The sequence below is a fragment of the Boleophthalmus pectinirostris genome, unplaced genomic scaffold, assembly GCF_026225935.1.
Source record: "Boleophthalmus pectinirostris isolate CB_2022bp ecotype Guang Dong unplaced genomic scaffold, ASM2622593v1 HiC_scaffold_17, whole genome shotgun sequence".
Classification (NCBI taxonomy): domain Eukaryota; kingdom Metazoa; phylum Chordata; class Actinopteri; order Gobiiformes; family Gobiidae; genus Boleophthalmus; species Boleophthalmus pectinirostris.
Genome location: NW_026571115.1, coordinates 19077044 through 19097685, shown reverse-complemented (window position 1 = coordinate 19097685; position 20642 = coordinate 19077044). Strand labels below are relative to the sequence as shown.

General features: G+C 38.2%; 2 protein-coding genes across 2 annotated transcripts in view; one reads left to right on the top strand and one right to left on the bottom strand.

Moving 5' to 3' along the window:
• LOC110169868 (mitochondrial import inner membrane translocase subunit TIM16-like) overlaps nucleotides 1-18398 on the bottom strand; it is a 93775-nt gene extending 75377 nt beyond the window's left edge. The window contains exon 1 of the mRNA XM_055152652.1: nucleotides 18352-18398. The gene's annotated coding sequence lies outside the window, so the exon portion shown is untranslated. The remainder of the gene's footprint in view (nucleotides 1-18351) is intronic.
• A 239-nt stretch (nucleotides 18399-18637) lies between these two features.
• Nucleotides 18638-20642, top strand: part of LOC129408714 (cyclin-F-like) — a 5346-nt gene continuing 3341 nt past the window's right edge. Inside the window, exon 1 of the mRNA XM_055153073.1 lies at nucleotides 18638-18715. Coding sequence (XP_055009048.1) covers nucleotides 18638-18715 — 78 coding nt within the window. The remainder of the gene's footprint in view (nucleotides 18716-20642) is intronic.

The following is a 20642-nucleotide window of genomic DNA, read 5'->3' as shown; positions in this document are numbered from 1 at the left end:
TCTAGTAAAACAACAGCTTTATTAAATCAAACTTTTCTAAATGATAAACACAATTATTGATTAACCAAATAACCTTGTTGATGTCCCTAAAATGCAATGTGCAAGTAATAACACAACTAATGCAGAACTAATACAAAAATACAGCAATATAATAAACAACCAATGAAGTGTAAATCTGTGAGTAAAAGAAACTGACACTAATGAATCTCACTGAGACCAAATGATTTAGGGGTTTAGAGATAAAGAAGCAGACAAGAAAATGACCACTCAGCACTCTGGCTAATTAGCTTTTATGGCTCTATTAAATATCCTGTCCCAATATAAACAAAGAGGTATCACTCCATCTCCTTCTGTCTTCTCCTCCTTTTCTCTATTCGACATGTGGAGTACAACAGACGGTGTGCACATCTGTGACACTAACAGAGAATGTTGATTCACCCACCAGGACGAAGATCAGGTATCCATGCGCACATATGGGAACTATCACGCTCTCACCGTCTCACAGCGATACTGGGGGGGCACGAATTAAACAATGAGAACACTATTGGAGCAGAGATAGATAGGGCATGCTGGGAAAATGGCAGGTTTGTTTTCTTTATCCAAATAGACCTTGAGCTAAAGCTGAGCAATTATCAAACAATTTTCAAGGAATTTTAACAGAATTGTTGGATTTTTTTTCCCACTGCATTGTCCTATTTACTTAATTGAGCACTTATTTGCATGATAATCTATACTCTCCCCATTGTATAACATTCTCATTTATTACTTGTGAGACAAATTTGTGTCAACATTAAACTTCCTATATTACGCAGCATTGACTCTTGTGAGCTTTAAGCCATGTCAGAACGATGTTAACGTTAACGGTGTAACATGCCTGGAGTTGTGTTATGTTTCATTCACACATGTTTGAGTAACCCTTTATTGTGAGTCTGTCTACATCGTCAAAGCCCAAAATGCTCTGTTCCTCCTTGTGATGTCATGTAGAGATAGTTTTCAAGTTGACAGCTACCTTTATCTTTTTGTTTAGAGAGTGAAAATCATCCAAATGATTCCAGTGGAATTCAACAACACAGTGGAACACTTCCTGTATCACAAAGTGGAACAGAGTGTTTTCTGTTTGAGAGAAGAACTGAGCCTAAATATGCAGGGTTTGTGTGTTAAACACGTGTAAGTGCAATGAAATACAACTCCAGGTATATGTTTTGATGAGCGTAGCATAAAGTAGCATAATATGGGCCCTTTAAAGCTGCACTATGAAACTTTTCTGGTGGAGTGCTTGTGTGTGCTTGTGGGGATGTTATTACTTATTACTTTTGCCTCACATGTTCCACAGAATGGTGAAGCTAGTCAAGTAAATTAATACATAAATGTCATTAAACTTACTACTTTTATTTACTGCGTTTATTCACTTATGCTGTGTTTTGAATGCTCATGAATATCTTGAAAAACACTCATTATTATGAGTGGGGATCACCTCTCCACAGATATGACCTGTAACTTGGTCTGGTGCCAATACCTGATTGTCTTTTGGCAGAACACTGTAGGCAAAGCAATAACAATCTGAAGACAGGCACTGCGTAAAAGTTACACAGTGCAGAAAGCTAACATTTTGTGTAAGTACATAAAAACAAGATAAAACTAGTGCCTCGAACCACATACATTTTTATTTCATATTATAGCTTTTGGCATAGACAGCATTGGAATACTCTCTTCTAAACCTGCTCCTAATTTACTCTCCCTCCAGTTTTTCCACTGTCCAGACTCATCTTTGCTTTTTTACTGCGATTTCCCATTCCCCCAATCAATAACTGTGGCTTTATGGCTTTCATCGCCCCAAACCAGATCCTTTCATTTTCATCTTTACATAATTAGGCTTTTCAGCAATTACTGGCTTTACTTCATCCTGCTCTGGATTCACGGACCATTTCAGCTTGGGTGGAATTTAGTATCGTCAATGTCATTTTTGAAAGTTCAGAGCAGATTTGGGACTAAAAATACAAGGGCATAAACTGGAACAAACCAACCATCTCATTCTTTAATTTACATCATTCCCCACAGCCAACTATTTTTTACTGCTAATCAAAACCACTTTAAAGATTTTGTAATTTCTCTGAAGTGATGTTGTATACTTTAGCCCTAAGTTTTAAGCTGACATTAAACTTTTCTTCATGGAAACAAGTAAGCGATGGTCACATCTGTGGAGAAGCGAACCTGTTTGCAGAAGGAATGCTTTTTTGAACAATAAAAATACCTGTAATTTAAAGGGCCCATATTACACTATTTTCTGATCTATGTTATAATGTTGTTTCCTCATCAAAACATGCCCAGAGCTGTGTTTTGTTTCATTCACACATGTTTAACACACAAACCTGCATATTTTGCAGACTGTTCCAGCTTGTGATGTCATGTGGTAATACAGAAGTGTTTCATAGTGTTTTCTCCATACACCTTCACTAATCATTTGGATAATTTCAGCACTGGAACTGCCAATCTATGATTACTCTGTTATTCAAACTTGTGAATAACAGAGTAATCATGATTTGCAGTTCTATAAATCAAAAAGGTTTTGTTTTTTCCAGATGCATTTAAATTTAAAACACACTAATTAAAGTGCATAACACGCCAGGCATTGGACAGGAGCCCTCACAGTCTGTTATTGTCGTCATACCCTAAGATTTTGCAGGCATTTGTTCATTTAGCTTAAATCTTTTATGTCACTGAAATATGTTTTTACCCCTATGGGACAATACACTCAGATATGCTTTAACCACGAGACCTGACCTGCAGCCCCCTCTCAGGAGAATAGACTACACCAATATGCACTGTGTTTAAATATAGCATCCAGATACAATAGGACATGCAGAAGACTTCCAGATGTTTGGAGTACGTTCATCTTTTCGATCCTTTCTTCTCTCTTTCCTTGCCTGAGAGGATACAGTTGCACAAGAATAAGGTAAGGACACAGCAGACTGGAGAAACAGCCTTACTTTTATGTACAAGGAAGATCAGTCTGTTAAGGATCAACTGTGGATTTCCTCAAATACATCATACATACACTTTGTAATCCCATATAATAGGTCACGGATCACGACCTGTCTTCTGACTTACAAAAACACATTTTTATCATAGTGTAATGGCAGGTGCATGTCACTGCACTTGGAGAAAAGGGACGATCTAAAGTTACAACCTCTACAAAGTCAAGGTTTAGGGACATAAATAAAGAAAGTACAAAATTTACAAAGGAGAAACTCCCTCAACTTTCAAGGTCTTCAAGTTCAGGGGAAAAGGCTAAAACAAATCATTTTGTTTAGAAAGTTTATCAAAATAAAACAGACCTCTGCAGTGTGTATTATTTTTACTCTTCAGCAGCTACAGATGTGCAACATTTCTTGACAATAAAATTTGTAAACACGAATAAAACAGATTCATACAGACATACAGTAGGTTAAAGAAGGCCTAATATGGTTTTGTCTATAGATTATATAAGATAGACATAATCATTAAACCCTTGAATATTTTATATTTTGGACATTTTAAACTGAACTTTGAACTTTGACAGATAGAGGTATATTAATGAGAATGAGGAATTTAAAGGTCCTATATAACACAAATCTGACTAGTCTAGTGAGCTTTAAGTCACGTTAGAATGTTGTCCTCAAACATACTCCAAAACCCACTAAAATTGTGACCTGCATCTAAACCAATGATAGGACTTCTTGGGCATTCAGAACATTTCATGAAAAATCTGTATTCAGTTTTACTTAAGCTCTATTGGTTAACAAAATAAATCACACCTGTTTTGCCCTTTTTCACAGTACTTCATAAAAGACATTATTCACATGCCTCAGTATTTAATTAAGTGGATGAATATATAGGCCGGGAGCTGGACATAAATCTGGCAGAGTTCACAGCACAAGACAGTCCACTGCCAACTGCCCGCCACAAAGACGCTACACAGTGTTTTTAAAGAGCAGAAAAAAACACGCACTGCAGGAATCATTCTGCCCCATGGAAAAATAAATCATGGGGTGGAGAAGGTGGATGGAAAAGGGGGTTTAGTGAGCAATCAATTCTCCACTAGACGAGCTGACGAGGCCCGGAATAAGAATAGGCTGGGCTTTTCAATGAATATTTGAACCATAGACTGTATAAAGAAGTGGATTAAGGGAGTGTGACGTCACCCATAGCGTTTGGCTCCACTCAAATGAAGCTCACAAGGCGAGTAGTTATAGGGGTGAATTTGGAGCTGAGTTCTAGGAATAGGAATTTATTTCAGGACAAAATAGCAAAATAAAAACACCAGGATCATGTTGCGGGGGTTAAGGAGAATATTTTAAGACCAAAATGACGAGGTACACTCCATACACCTTCACTAGAATCATTTGCATAATTTCAGACCAGGAATTGCCAATCTCTAAGTGAAGGTAAAAGGAGTTGTTAATTTGGAAACTATTGCTTCATGATATCACAAGGTGGAAAAGAGCATTTTGAGCTTTGGAGATGTAAACAGACAAAGGATTATTCAGACATGTGTGAAAGAAACTAAACACAACTTGTGTTTGAGGAGGTAACATCATTATAAAATATCTTAAAACGCACAAGAATCCATTTTCCGTAACATAGGACCTTTATGGTTTGATTCAGTCGCATAGAATAAACCAAACTGCCTCAGTAAGTGAAATAAAACACAAGCGGTAACAGAGCTATGATTATTGAGCCACTGTGCTAATTGGGCAGTGCCTCCACAGTCTTATAGCTGGGGCCAGCCAGTTTAAACTGCCTGGGGTCACGCCAGAAAGACAAACATATCCACTCCCTCAAATCTGTGCTTAGTGCCCATCTAAAGCTTGATTTATTAATTTCCTTGGCCACTGTGATTATGTAAAGAGTTTACTGCATTGAATAGTTGTCCTTTTTGTTATTTGAACATTCCTTTAAATAATACCAATCCAATGAGCAACTCATGCACACTGTGAGGTGAATGCCATGCTGTGACAACTCTAAAATAAACGAGAAAACAACAAATTCCTTGCCATATTATTAGGACTACTGACTGAATATAGACTTGTTGGTGTATCAAAGTCCTAAGTCAGCAAGGAGCAGAGAGCCAAAGGAAGCACATGTCTGGTGATCTCCTTCTCCTCTTATGTGGTTAGGGTTGGGGTGATGAATATTCTATGCTGCACTTGTGGCTTGGTTCCCTTAAATCCAAACAGAACTCCATGGGGCTAGCATACGGCCCGATAATGACAGAGGGAGAAGTGAAGATGCTGACAAAAGCAGGAACTCATCAGGATCTGTGCACCAGACCTACTCCAGAAAGATAAAGAAGTCATTATTATATTCTCATAAGTCATTATTATATTCTTCCTGTATACCAGCTAAAGCATGCAACACACTGCATAAAACTAGCTTCTAATTCCCTGTAGCTAGACTTGACCCTACTTTGACTGTTGTCACTTCCACATTTGCTTCATTGCAGTAATGGATACAGATGGCCGACTGTGTGATCCCTGCCCTAAAACCACTTCATAGGACCCTCACATCTTCAAAGTGCCCCCACGCGTCTGTGTAGAAAAAACTGCTCACTCAGAACATGTGTGCAAAGCATACCCAATTTATGACATTTGTGTGTGATAATAATTTACACCTATAAAGAAAAACATCATGACCATAGGCAAAGTGAAATAATCAGTCTCGTGGCATCTGTTACTTAAACACTGTATTAGGCATGTATGATTCGGTTTTTGATGCTTTTAAAGCAAGAACAATTTTAAGGATCAAAATTGCTCATTAAATCCTAGGGGCCTAAAGTGGTCAGATATTGAAATATTAAATGGTCATTATTATATACTTGCAAACAACACAATATATCTTTTTGTGGGACAAGTTACTTAGTATGCATTGCTGGGTTCCAGACCACAACATCCTATAGGCTAATAATAGCGGCATGGTGGCTGAGTGGCTAGCACTCATGCCTCACAGCAAGAAGGTTCTGGGTTCGATCCCCAGGTCACCTGGGCCTTTCTGTGTGGAGTTTGCATGTTTCTCCCTGTGTCTGGATGGGTCTCCTCCGGGCGCTCTGGTTTCCCCCATCAACCCAACACATGCTACATAGGTCTCGATGGCGCTGATTGGCATGGCAGCCACAATTCTGTCAGTCTGCCCCAGGGCAGCTGTGGCTACAATAGTAGTTTACCACCAGGTATAGAGTGAATGAATAATGCTCTGTAAAGCGTCTTTGTGACAAAAACGTCTGTGAAAAGCGCTATATAAATAAAGACTTACTTAATATTTGTCATTGATGTAAGGCAGCTAAAATTAATATTAAAATGTACAAAATGCAGATTTTCTTTGAAGTACGGTTAGTTTCAGCATCTAATCACTATCAGCAAAGATAAAGTTCAAAATTTGTGTATTGTTCTTACAGACTCTTAAAACTATATTGCCGAGTTTCAGTTTACATCAAACCAAACTTTAGGCCAAAATGCAGATTGTGATACAGCGAGCTCTTGGGTCCAGTCACAAATAAATAAATGATCAGGTTCAACACTTGTGAATTTAGCTCTTGGACATTTCACGGCAAAAAGCAATATTATCAACAGAAGAAATATGTCTCTTGCCCCATCCAAGAGCATGACATTATCACAATGTAGAATTTTAAAACCGTCGATGAAACCTGCTATCCCTCCACAAACATATTCTAAAAAGCGTGCCAGTGTCATGTTAGTTGAGAAGTTCAAAGCTTAATGCTCCTGGACATACTTAAAACGTGCGGTGTAATTAGCAGCAGGAGGTTCCACTGCTGTGTCCGATCAGTGTAGAATCCTTTGGCTTCAATGGAGGTCACCCATCATCTGTTTCAAATTTACAATAATCTATTTGTTTGCTATAATCAGAACGTATTAATGGAGATCATTTTTGTGTTTATACTCTAAATAAATAGTTTCACATATGTTTCGCCAATAAATATGTGAACATGCCATGCGATGACTATTTTGTAATGAAAGATTTTAGCCCACACCAAGACAGTTTATACACCAGCATACTGTATATCCAACAGCACAGCACCAGGCAACTCACTGACAGCCTGATAAATTACCTCATTGGAGTAACACTAACAAATACCTCTATCTCCCACTACCACATCTCACCCTGGGTTTGCCACGACCAGGCACAGTGCTAACATTAGCCCAGTGCTTCCACTCTGCCATGAAACCACAAATTGTAGCAGAACCTGTTGTCCTAAGAGCTCAATTAGTAAAAGATGAGCTGTGCTGGGTTTTGTTGGAGCGGAGAAGTGTTGTTTATAAGACATGTGTGAGCCAGATTTCAGTCTGTTTTCTCAACTATTTCCACTATTACAGTTTTGCAACATACTAGCTCATCTGATTGTTAGGAATTGATGTGAAAACTTTTGGCAGTGATGCAAAATACCTGCAATAAATGTGGGTCTTAGTACAAGTTTTAAAGGGTATTTTACAGTATCCAAGTTGCTTTGTCTAACAATGCTTAAATTACAGTATAAAAAGCTACATCTGGCAATGTTTCACCAGGATCCTCTTATGGACTACATTTTGAAAATTGAGAACCATTTTATCCAAGATTAATAATCAACGAATTCACCCCCTCCCCCCATCACAAAATGTACAGTTTGTGTCCATCGCCCCATTGCCCTTCTAAGATTATTCTTTACCAGATAACAGTGATGTAGAAGTTTGTAGCAGATTTCCCTTTGCTTATTTGTGAAGTAATGTGAATATATTTTTCCATCGAATATTGTCAGTAGAGTCCGGCTACTGAACAGCACACGAGTAGAGCTCTGTTTGGGAGGTGCACTTGTGGTGATAGTCACTCATTTTCTGCGGCAACTCATTATAAGACAAGTTTAATTGAAGATGAAGCCAAGCAAGTTCCTTTTGAAAAGCTTTTTCAAAGTTTGGTGCGTAGTGCCTTCACTCACGCCTGCTCAAGCCGCCATCTTCGAGCGGTGGCACTGTCTTGTCGCTTCCCCAGTTTGGCTCCTGGCACCACTAATGACATCACTCTGTTGCAGCCAACGAAACAGCGTCATGGGTAACCCTGTCATCATATCACTCAATATATCTCAGAATGTCTAATAAACAAAATGTGAACTAAAACTTGTTAAATTAATACTATTGAGTCTGGAAAAATATCTGAATAAATTTATATTTTATTAAAATAAAATGGCAAATATTGGCAGGGACTATTGTGTCTTCCCCAAATATTTGTTGTGACATGTCCCCACCAGCCGTATGCAAACCTAAAAATTGTCCCCCAAGACCAAGTAGTAGGGCTACACGATAGTGGAACTGTTTGCAATATGCGATATGGCTATTATGGCAATAATTTTATAGACTTTTTTACTCAAGTACATGCTTTAATTTACTAAATTAAACTAATAAAAAGACAAAACCACCACTAAATCAAGGCTAATTTTGGACAATTATGATAAAATTCAGCTTTATTTAACATAATTATATATAAGATGGATCAATTACTGTGTCAGCTAATAATGCGATATCAATACTTTTGCAATATATTGTGCAGTTAGGTGACTTAGTAATAATTTAATGGAAACATGGAAACTACTATAACTTTGAAGAAGGCAGCAAACCTTGAACTGAAAGGGGGGGCTGACTAATGAAGAACAGAGCCCCTTCCTCTACTGTAGCCTAATGTTAGCTGTTAGCCTTTTTGATGAGACTAGCATATGGAAAGCACTGAATTTACTGAAACGGCACCAGAACTTGGTCAGTCTCAGGTTAGCTCACAGACGCACTGTAGTCTATGCAGCACTTCATTTCCCATGAGGCTTTGTGCAGCCAGCCTCCCCACTGTGTCCTGCCGTGTGGGCCCTGTGGTTCTGCCGTGACACTTTGACAGGCTGCCTCCGTCTGCCGCTTGGTATTTCAATTGATGTCAAGATCATTTTACCAAAAGCATCTGAGAAGTTGACAGTTGCTTAAAACACAGACCTGTACGGTGAAATATACAAAACTATTATTACAATATTACGAAACAAAATGAACAAAAGAATGTCAATAATTTGCACTATGATGCACAAAAAGGTCCAACTTCAGCTTCCAGACAGCTAAGCAATTTCCTTTTTTAAACTCAAATGACCATAGGCAAATCAGTGCCAATAATTAAAGCCAGACTCTTCAGAACAGTAAAGAGTGCAAACAGGGGTCATAGCACAAGGGAGCCGCGCACGGTGGAATTAACACTGATTTATTTCAAATACAAATCACCCAGCATTCCTCTCATATGAAAAGATGATGTAAAGTGTTTCGAAAGTATGCATCCATCTTAATATTTACTCAGTTTTTCATTTCAAGCTTACATTCCAGCGTCCGCAAATTAGAGTAAAAATGTGAATACAAAAAAGTGTAAAGTTGTTGAATGCATGATGTATGAAGACCCTCCCAAGGTGAAGCAGGAGAAGTAAAGTTAAATCATGTGCTGTTTCAGCTCCAGGTGTCTACCACATGTTAGGCTTAATTAGGTGGAAGCTAAAGCCGTAACACTGCCACAGCACTAATGAGTGCGCAGAACACAGAGCTCCAGGCCAGCACTCAACCGGCAAAACCTTAAATGTAGCGCCACCTTTCGAAAAACAAACTGACATCATATGTAGGGCTGGGCACGCACAAAAGGAGGTACACTTTGTGGTACTGAAACTTTGCAGCTAATGTCATGAACATTCCCTGAGGGTGTGATGCTACCTGTAAGCACTGCTCTATCTGAGTTTTTTTAGACTTTGATCTGAGCAGTATTTTAACACAATCTGTCCATAAAGATCACTTAGTTGGAACTACAACAGGTCACCTGCCTCTCAAATAACATTATATCAGTTTTTCAGTTAGCTAGTCAGCCTCACCTTTTTGTTGAAACCTAAACAGGGCCATGAATGCTCATATTGATCCCAGGCTCCTGAAAATATGTTGTTTAAATCCATTTTGTATTTTTTTTTTCTTGATTTTTCAGAACCTTTGTCAGTGTTTGCTACTCTGTACATTAAGTCATCATATAGATCATAGACTGTATTGACAGACCACCCACAGCGTGATTCCATTGCAAAATATCATTTGGAAAGAATTAAGGTACTAACTATACCAAAAACATTTTATAAAAATCTTTGTTTAAGCCTGGTGGGTCTCAAGATAGCACTATCATTTAACAGGAAGCAGGGCTGGGTGATATGGTGATACAATATTGTATTGTGGGCTCATTGCTGTGACGAACTGCTTTTTTGGTGAAATCGACACAGTGCATCCGTTTCTCTTGAAAATGCAGCTTTATGCTCACACAGACACCCTCCATCCCTCCCCTTGAGTGACTGACATTTGAATTTAACCAATGGCAATAAAGTATGAACTTTCAGTAAAAGCAGATGATTTAAGTTAACTCTACACAGCGATAAGACACTGGTTTTACATGAATCACGATAAAAATCATGATATTAATATCACACACTCCATATAAGAATAGGAAGTCACAGCACACATAATCAATAAAATTAATACAGGTTTCACTGAATGACATAATTTGTGGAGTTTATAAATAAACTATAAATTATTCTGTTTGTGATTCAAGATACTAAAAAGGCAGAAACGTCTTTCATATATTAACAATTCCTTTTCAGTAATGCTTTGTAGAGTATTATAATGAGGTCTTGAACATAAAGTAAACTTTTGTTTTTCAAACAAAGAAAAAATGGCTATACATAAAATACAATACTTCAATAAGAACAAAAAACCACACAATTTTAACTCTGATTCTGATATAGCCCAGTTTCTTAGCCAGTGTTAACATCACAAGATCATTAGCTGCCTGGAGAAAGTGCACTGATTGGAAACCTAAGATTTAGTGCCACTGTTTTGCAGAGCTTTCCATTTGCATTAGGAAATATTCCCCAAGGCCCAGCCAAATTTTGAAACTGGCCAGCATGGAGTCTGTATTCTCTGTATCCCAGTGAGCAAAGATGTGGTAGCTGGAAGATGGAGAGAAAGTGGAGAAAAACTAAGAGGAAAAGTAAAATGGTGCCAAAACATCTGGGCTTGGTTATACCTTGGCTGTTACCAGGTTCAGAGCACAGCAGGGTTAGCTGGAGAAAGAAGCAGCTTCGAGGCACTGAGTAAGATAGTTGGATATAACAGCAGTACCATAAAGAAACTGATGTAAAATACAGGAATTTTCTCTGAGCTATAACTAAACTAAGTTGAAAATGAAAGGGTCATACTCAGGAACAGAACAAAGCTACCCTCCATCTTTAGTCTATTTTAGCAGTAATTCACATTTGATTTAGAATAGATTTTCCATGATCCAACCTTTTCCAATTAAGAAGGCCTGGGTCTGGCACCATGAAGTTTATGTTGCCTTATTTACTAACTTTTACACATTTTACAGTGACACTGACAATTAGTAATCTTTGCAACAATACATTTGGGATATAACAAGCTATAATAATAATAATAAATAGTTTTCACCTGAATGCAAACAGTGTGTAAGGGCTATAACTTAAATGCACAATCAGCTTATAAGGATATTGCAACACACTGACCATTACATAAACTTACCGGCAATGCACTGCACAAAGCTATAGAAAAGGAGTAGCAGTTTTGGTTTTATATGCACAGCTTGAATCTGGAATTCAAAAGTCCAGTATTGAGTAAGACTGACACATTCTTGGACAGTGCTATGAACCTTTATAGACATTATGTTTCAAATTGCACAATGTTGACTGCATATCCATGTGGTGTTAGTATTAGACATTCTTGAAAACTTTAAACATTACTGCATGGCCAGGACAAGTTTTAAAAGCTCTGGCAAGAATTGTGACTTAGTGAGGAAAAATAATTGCTAAGAAATGAGAATTGAATTTGGATAGTGTTTTTAATGTTCAGATCAAGCATTAAGATTATTCTATCATTATTTTTATTACATCAAGATGCCCATCTCATCTTGAGGTTATATTTGGCATAGGCATAATTGAGGAAAGCATTTATTATTGGATATGTTCTTACAGACAAACTGTAGACCACAAGAATCTCTTGTTATTGTGGTATTTATTCTTACGCAGTATGAACATAGAGATGGTGCATGGGTTTGGATAACTTCAGTTTAGCTGAAAGCATATCTTTGCTTACAAACTATCAACAATACTGAAAAGACAACATTATGTACATAGCTATGAAAAAGAAATAAGCTTTGGAGTTTTGAAATAACACCGCTATACTAATAAATAATTTAATTACTTCAAGACAAGGCAGGCATTCAAACACTCTACTGTTTATTTATTTATAATGTTAACCAAATGTATTATTATTTGTTTCTTGTAAACATATATAATCAAATGCCATGTAAACTGTAAACATCTCAACTCTGGCATCAGAGCCAAAGGTACCTGTGAGTTCGACACTCAGAAAATTAGTTCTTTCCATTTCCCGCCACCTCAGTGAATGCTGCTCCTTCACGACTGCCCCTCTGGGCTTACATCTGTGAGACAAACTAAACACTTGTGCCATGGTCAAAGAGCTTCATTGTGCTGCCTGCCAGAGTCCACACTGGTACTTTAAACACGGCCATGCCTGCTGCTGCTGCTGGTTTATTCTGCCTGTAATGAGAAATATGAGCGGGTACACCCAACTCACTGACCAAATACACACTTTTCCAATTAGAGTCCACAGGCACATAGATAGCACAGAAGAATCACTGTTGTATATTATGTCTGGACACTGACACCAGTCGAATAAGGTTAAATTATAAAAGGTTGCCAAGGCAGGTGCGAAACATGCAAAAAAGTGCTTTAATATAGAATATGCTCATCGTCAACAGGCTTTTCTTGCCATCTCACCTTATTTTGAATTGTTGTTATGAATTGCACTGTTTTTTTAATCTTTCATTAACCAAAACATCCCTAAGATTCAAAAGCTCTTTTACACAGGAGTCCATGATTTTATGATAAGGCGTAAGGATAATTTGTTGGAAAACTATGCAAAACTGTCTACGAAGTTTTGTGTATCATTTGTGTCTATTGATACACCTTTGTCTTTGTTAAAAATAAGACATTGTGCAGTACTATCTATGCTGGTAAGAAAACTTCTGTGCTTTCCCTAGGCCTGACCAATGCGTTCCCTCCTGATATCCAAACCATTCAAACCCAAGGTCCTCTCTAATTTCACCCGAAGCAGCAGAAGCTCGAGTTTGAAAAAGTCAAAATCTGGCCCCCAAGTCCAACGAAATATTCCCTTTTTCCTGTCTCCCCCCTCTGCTACTGACCACAGATCCTCGGCTGTAGGGCCAACACAGGCCCAAAACTATGAGGAGTATTTTCAGCACTGTAATTTTAAGCACACACAAAAGACAAAATTACATACACTCAGCAAAAAACAACACAGACATTAGGAATAGATGAAAAGGATGAGTTTGGAGAGGCAGATGACACAGTGAAGGCACGTGTCCCGTACCCACAAAAACAGCTTGTTCTTTGAGGAGTAGGTTAACCATGTGTGTTTTTCTACTGAATTGGAGCTATGTTAAAAAGTACAGGAAAATGGTGGAGACTGTAGTGAAATGTTAAAGATACTCATCTGACAACAAGAAGCCACTTTGGGGATGGTAAGGACAGAATCCAGGATAAAAAAAAAATATGTATATATAAATATTCAGTGGTATATTCTATATTTCTTCTTTAGAGCATAGTTGTATTAAGAGAAAGAAAAAAACTACTTAGATTTGAAGTGGTATTTAACATACAAATAGTATAGGCAATAGGCAAATAGTAGTGTAATAGTAATAACAGTAATTGCAATACTTGAAGTAATACCTATCAATAGCAGTAATTGTAGAAATATGTCAAAATGTTGTTTAATTTCTATAATAACATCTCTTAGAAGAGTACAGATTTTGATATGATTCCTACTTGTTTGAGGCAGTACCAAATCGCAGAAACATACAGTGGTTATTCTGTATTTATTTTAGTCAACACTGAATTTTAAAGACGACAGACAGACAAGGGAGATAGAGAAAAACAAATGTGATACTGTAGTGGGAGTAATACACCCTCTCCTTATGTGAACCGCCTAAACAGAGCAGTCTGCATACACATACTTGTACTGATTACAGATGGAGGATTTTTCTGCTACTACTGTCCAAAGACCTCAATTATCCTGCACTCTTATTTCCCATAAATACAGAAAGGGAAGGCCTATAATCAGACGCTAAATTTACCCCACCTGGCTCAAGCAGGAGCCAGTACAGAGCTGGTCACATGGATTGGACAGCCACAACACACTATAAAGCACGGAGAGAGACGACAATGGACATGTGCCCATTTGGTCAGAACCGGAGTCAAAGGTCAAGGGAGCATCATGTTCAATATTGGTATAATTATTGCAAGCACAGGTGTAGGTCTGTAATAATAATAATAATAATAATAATAATAATAATAATAATAATAATGTATTGTGAAAGTTTTCTGGTGGATGTCCTGCCAAATGCTTTTCTCCATGGAGATGTTATTGCTTTGTCTGGAATGTTTCACAGTACAGCATTAAACCTTTCTATCTTTATGGAGACAAAACCAGACCAAGTTACAGGGCAGATCTGTGGAGAGGGAGCACTGCTCAGAGTCAGAATGCTTGTTTTACTAGGTATTTTTGAGCTATAAAACCACCTGTAATTAAATAAATGCAAAATAGAGCTGTTTAATGTTATACTGTGGAACATTCCTAGTCTGATTCATCAGTCTGACATTGCAGTGTTAGAATTCATTTGCTCAAAGGTACCCAGGTACTTTTTTTATTTAACCAATCGCTGCTATTTGGTAGTAATGTATGTGATGCGCTGCTAACAGGGCTAACTGGTGTATTAAGCTTTTCCCAAATCCAGTATGAAGAAGGGCAATAACGTCTTTCCCCTTGATGAAATTCACCAAACATTCTCTTTATTCCGGCTTTAAATCCTTGATCTCGGGAATCGTTGCCAACACAGAATGAAACTGAGCTGAGGCACTAGGTGGTGCCAGCCTGGCTAGAACATTCCAGGCAGAGCAAAAAATGTCAACAGAATTAACCATTTACCACAATAATAATCTTTATTTGTAAATATTCTCTACCTAGAAAGCTTCAGTCACCATATTTCGGCTGGTTCAAAAAATTACTTTTAAAATCTCAGTGTACAGTAGAAATAAAAACTTAGTCGTTTACTTAAATAATCGTTTGTTCCAGGCCTACACAGGTGCATGTTTGTTTTTTGTAAAATAGTATGACTTTTCACTTCACTGAAAAAAAAAAAAAAAAAGAAAAAAAAAGTGGTTTATTCTAATCCTCTGCAGCTCTTGGGACAACTTTTCCCAGAAACAATTTGAGAGGAAAATGTTGTGGTTTCTCTTGATGAGCACAACTGGCTGGCACTCAAGGTACAAGAAGTTAACAGATCTACAAGCAAGGTTACAAATGTGAATAGTTTGGACACTTCTCTGCCTTTCTGTTTACTATGTGGCCACACTGGTCTTCCCCTGCCATTACGGCTCATATAGCAGTAAACTAGGGACGGTCACACAGCTTAAGTTAAACCACACTTCAACCAAAGGACAACCAAAGAAGGCCAAACCGCTAAATTATGGCAGTGTGAGACAGTCCAAAAACAAACTAATACCAATATTTGCTTTAGAAGGTTGATAGATTTACAACACAGGCTTGTCAAAAGTATCGAAAATCAGATGGTAAACCATTTTAAACCTAGTACTGAAACCTGATACTCATTTTAGCAGGTATCAATGCTAAAAAAAAAAGTCAGAAATCATGAACTGTATCAGAACACGTATAAGACCACATAGACTAGTGTATGCACATGAAGTCACCAAAACCAACGCAATCCAAAACCATTTAACAACTTTGATGTTGTTTCAGCCTCTTGGGTTTTGAGGTGGTTGGGCTGAGTGTGTGGGGGCGGCCAGTGTGCTGATTCAGGCCTCGCTGGTCCAGATTTTTTGAGGATTAATGAAAGAGTAAGGAGGAGACACAAATTCAGGGAGTTGCAAAGAAAACTTAAAAAAAAAAAAAAAACATTAAAACTGCCTGTCCATCTTAATACTACCACAATATTTACTTCAAGATAATTGGCATGGACACCTGAATGACAGTCTGCATGACACCAAAGACCAGGCATCAAAGACTAAACTGTTTGAAAGACATAGGCACTGGGACACCTGATGTAAACAGCCACTTCAAACAGCGCAGAGGAGCAGGCCGATGGAATCAGGTTACTTAAGTCAACACAAGCACATAGACAGATGTGTGGCAAGAGGGCACAGGGCTGGACATGGCACAGAGGGAACCATGAACACAATTTAGATTTTCTGTCAAGTTTGACCTGGTTTAATAGTTTAAAAGTCAAATTGAACTAGTTGTAGAACAGGCACAGAATAATACGTTGTACAGCCCTTCCAAATGGTTTAGTTAGTCTGAAAAACTCCTTTCTGAATTGAAACTCAGATACTAATTAATACTAAAACTAGTATAGAAACTAAACATTCACTTGAGCAGCCATCGATACTAAAACAAATCACATTCACAAGACAGAAACTAACTCTTCCTGAATAGCTTTAGAATGATCTTGAGCAGTATCAGAACAAGTATAAGACCAAACGCTAGCATATGTCCATGGACCATCCAGTTCTATTGTCTAAAGACAGAGTGTATTTTATTCGGAATAGTGACTGATGATCGAGTCTATTCCTTAGTATTGAAAGTGAGTTTGAAATTTTAGTATCATGACAACACTATATGTATTATTAAATATTCAACTATTTTATGTTATTTAAACCCATAGAGACAATCTTATCTCAATTATATGGATCTTAACTTTTTTTAACTTTACAGGAAAATGTGCTGCATTATATGTTAATATGCCATGAGTAAATAAAAATTAATGTAGTAATTACTGTAGTAGATGGAGACAGGCATATCCAATAAATGTTGCAACTGGGTCCAAAGACAAAAATTTTGAAAAAGAAAAAAACAGATCCGCGCTGCAGCTGGAGCTCCAATGACACCACAATGTGACCTTTCGGGGTTGTAGTGCCATTAAAATTAAAATTTGGGAGCGTCAAAGAACTGCAGTGCGGATCCGTTTTTTTTTTCTTTTTAACTAATAATTATTGTTATTGAGAATCCCAAATGTCTATAATCATTACAAAAGGATTAAAATACTTTCTACCGTAACTAAAATATTTAAGTCCTAACTCTTAGACATAAATACTTAGATATAAAAAACTTTTGATAGCCTAAGAAGTTTTTGTTTCATCATAATCTTTGACAAAACTCATGTAAGGTAGGCTGAAAAAAAATCACAGTATGGAAAACACCCAAGGAAGTAAAAGATAAAGTGTGAGAATATTTGGTCACTGGTCAGCCTTTGGCAACACACCCTCCCTTCATCTCTCTTTTACTATAATCAGACAAGCACTGCTGCCATTGGTAGCAGTTCATGGTCGCAGTAGCTGTGCAGGACGGGTACTCGTGGGAAGAGAGGAGCAGCCACTATCTCTGTGCACACCCATAAATCAATAGTGGGTGAATCTCTACCCAGCTGGAATAGCACTGTCAGTATGTTTACCACTCTACAGTGGGTAAGGCAACAGAAAAAATGGAACAAGTTTCCCATTTAGATGTAGTCACTTTTAAAAACATATTTCTCCAACTGCACTGTATTGTGGTGGAAGAGAAATAGAAAAGTATTGCAATAGTTGTTTTGGAGAATATCAGGTATGAAGGAAACAATAAAAATGGCTGCAAACTCGCATCTCATATAAGGGTAATAAACCTTTCACCAGAATCAAATGTTCACAATACTTCAACAACAACCACAGCATTTACATGCACATTTTGCCACAAGTCCAATGGATTGCCATTATACTGTCTGAATATTATCCTAACCTAATAAATAAAAAAATTAGATATAATTTTCCATCTATTCTTAAACAGAATAGAGGCAGCACTGAGCAGCAAGCACTCTTGCTTCACAGTGAGAAGGCTCTGGGTTCATTTTCTGGGTTGCCTAGGTCTTTCTGTGCAGAGTTTGCATATTTCTCCCTGTGTCTGGATGGGTTTCCTCTGGGCACTCCAAATTCACCCATCAACCCAAAACATGCACCACAGGTAACTCTCTGGCTAAGATAGTACTGATCGCGTCTAGTTCAAGATCTGGAGATAGTTTCCTGAGCATTTTATTTGATCTTTGAATCATATTATGTCCTATATTGTGTCCTTGATAGAAATAGAAGGCATATGTAGTTGTTACACATGTATACAGTGGGCTTACCTGAACCGCAGTCAGCTGGGCTCTGGGGTCAAATACTCTCAGGATTCTATCCTGGAATAGATAAGAAATAGTTTTATTGCAAATATGACCCTTTCAAAGAACACTACCATCACAAACAATTAACACACAATTTATAAGAGTTAATTTTTTATAGATAATTCCTATTAGATTTAATGGAATATTTTAGATAAAACCATGTTATCAAGTCCATCTGACTCATCCTTAACAGATGTAATCCAGTGACTTCTCTTTGACCTTAAAAATTCTAACTCTGGTTAGTGCAAACATGAAGTACGCATCCATCAGGGCAGCCAATCAGAGCAGTTCCTGTGTGATTGAGAGGAAATGGGTCCTAATGGGATCAGTATGTGAGCGGGACGTGTGTGTCTGCAGCTGTGTCACTCAATACGCCTGTGACTATGATCACACACCGGCTGATAGTGGATAACAGTTATAAAGCTTTAGACTACACCAGGCCACACTTGCTGTACATATAGATGTCAGGAGCAATCAGGAGGTCACTGGACACTGTCAAGCACTTATACAGGGAAGGGCTATACGTATAAATAAACCACACAGCTGTTTGAGGACAATTATTAGCCTGGGCATTGTCAGAGCAAATTTAAGGTAAGCCACCCTCATGAGACAGATAATGTGTTTGTTTTACTTCCTAATACACTGGTGCGCTCCATATCACTGTTCATTTGTGTCTATGTGAAGCCCACCCACAATTATACAGCTCAAGGCAATCATTTCAGGTCTCGCAGATCTGGGCGTAAGCCAGAGGCTCAAGGACCACTCCAGGGAAAACAGACAAATGAAGGTGCCGCTAAATTATGGCAGGTTATTGTGTCCATAATCCAGTATATTTAAGATAAAGAGGTTCTGTTTACTGTTTTTTGTCTGTAAGGCATACGACTTGTTGAGACAAACAACCATATCTATATCTTCAGTGCAAGAGAGGAAACTATCAGGCTGAGCAAACAAACAGCTGAGGGTCTACTCACAGAGACCTGCCTCCCATCAATAAGCGCAAACAGAAAACATGCTCACACACTTTTAGCCCCATGACAATAGCTCCTGTGAACACAAACACCTCATGTCATAAAGTTTGGGGGCCGCAACGTCAAGAGCCTGATGTGTGCTGAGGCGGCAGCTGTTTAATCACACCAGAGGAGCCTCATTCACAAGCTGCTCTTAATAAGTTTCACTGTTAGTCTGTAGCACACATCTCTGCTCACAGACACACACAGGCGCTGGGAATGTCCATCCAGGAGGACAGCCTTCTTGACTTTTTTGACATAACAAGCTGCCGGTGCCCTTTTCCCAGTATCCCACGGTTACTGAAGTCAAACACTGTTGAGACTGGCAGAACAGAAATAACACATACACTTTCCATCCTCCAAATGTCAGCTCTTTTTGAAATTTAAAGTGGACTGCTGGTCACTAATGATCTAACAGCACATTTGGGTCCCCCTTAGAGTCATTCTACCTTTACATTCCCTTTCTACTTCAAAGTATGCCATAAATACACATCTATTTGAGCCTGTCATATTCCTGCTCTATGGGGTGGTGGTCTTGCCTTCATCTCCGCCATATCCCATTGTTTACCCTAAGCAGAATGTGGGGGAGCGGCAGGATTGAACCCACATGCTAGCAGGCCCTATTTGCTTTAACAAGGTGGATTGGAGAGATTGAAGGGGGTCTGCTAGGTTAAATGACACCAGCAGAGTTGGACAGGGCAAAGGCTGGAGTGGGCCCCAAAGCTATGAAGTTGGTTCAAATTTCCCCCCGCTGTCAGTCAGGTGCCTACCTCTCTCAGGCCTTAGTGGACTGATTGTTGGACTGGTAGTAACGTTGGTGATGATGATTATCCTGTCAACATAAGTACCACATCCTGAACGCAGTCAGTGACGGGTGGCTGTAGTAATTTGTTCCTTGTCAGCGCAAAGACAAACAAACGAAGCTGGACAGACAGTTGTAACTAATAAGTGTGCGCAACTGGTTATTTTTCTGTCTGAATATTTGTAGAACTTCAAGTTAAAGAAGGCCATTATGTGTTGCTATGAAAGTACACTATGTCATAACATATTCATCTGGATTTCTAGCTTTTAATTGTATAATAATCTCCCAGGGCTCAATGTGCAATTTTATTATTAATGAATAAATGTACTTATTGAATGTTTAAATAAAAAGTGTATAATGATAATGCATACTTCATATTGGTCATTTGGACACTCAGTGTTGCACCACCAAAAAAGCTGATATCACTCTTTCATACAAAACCTTTA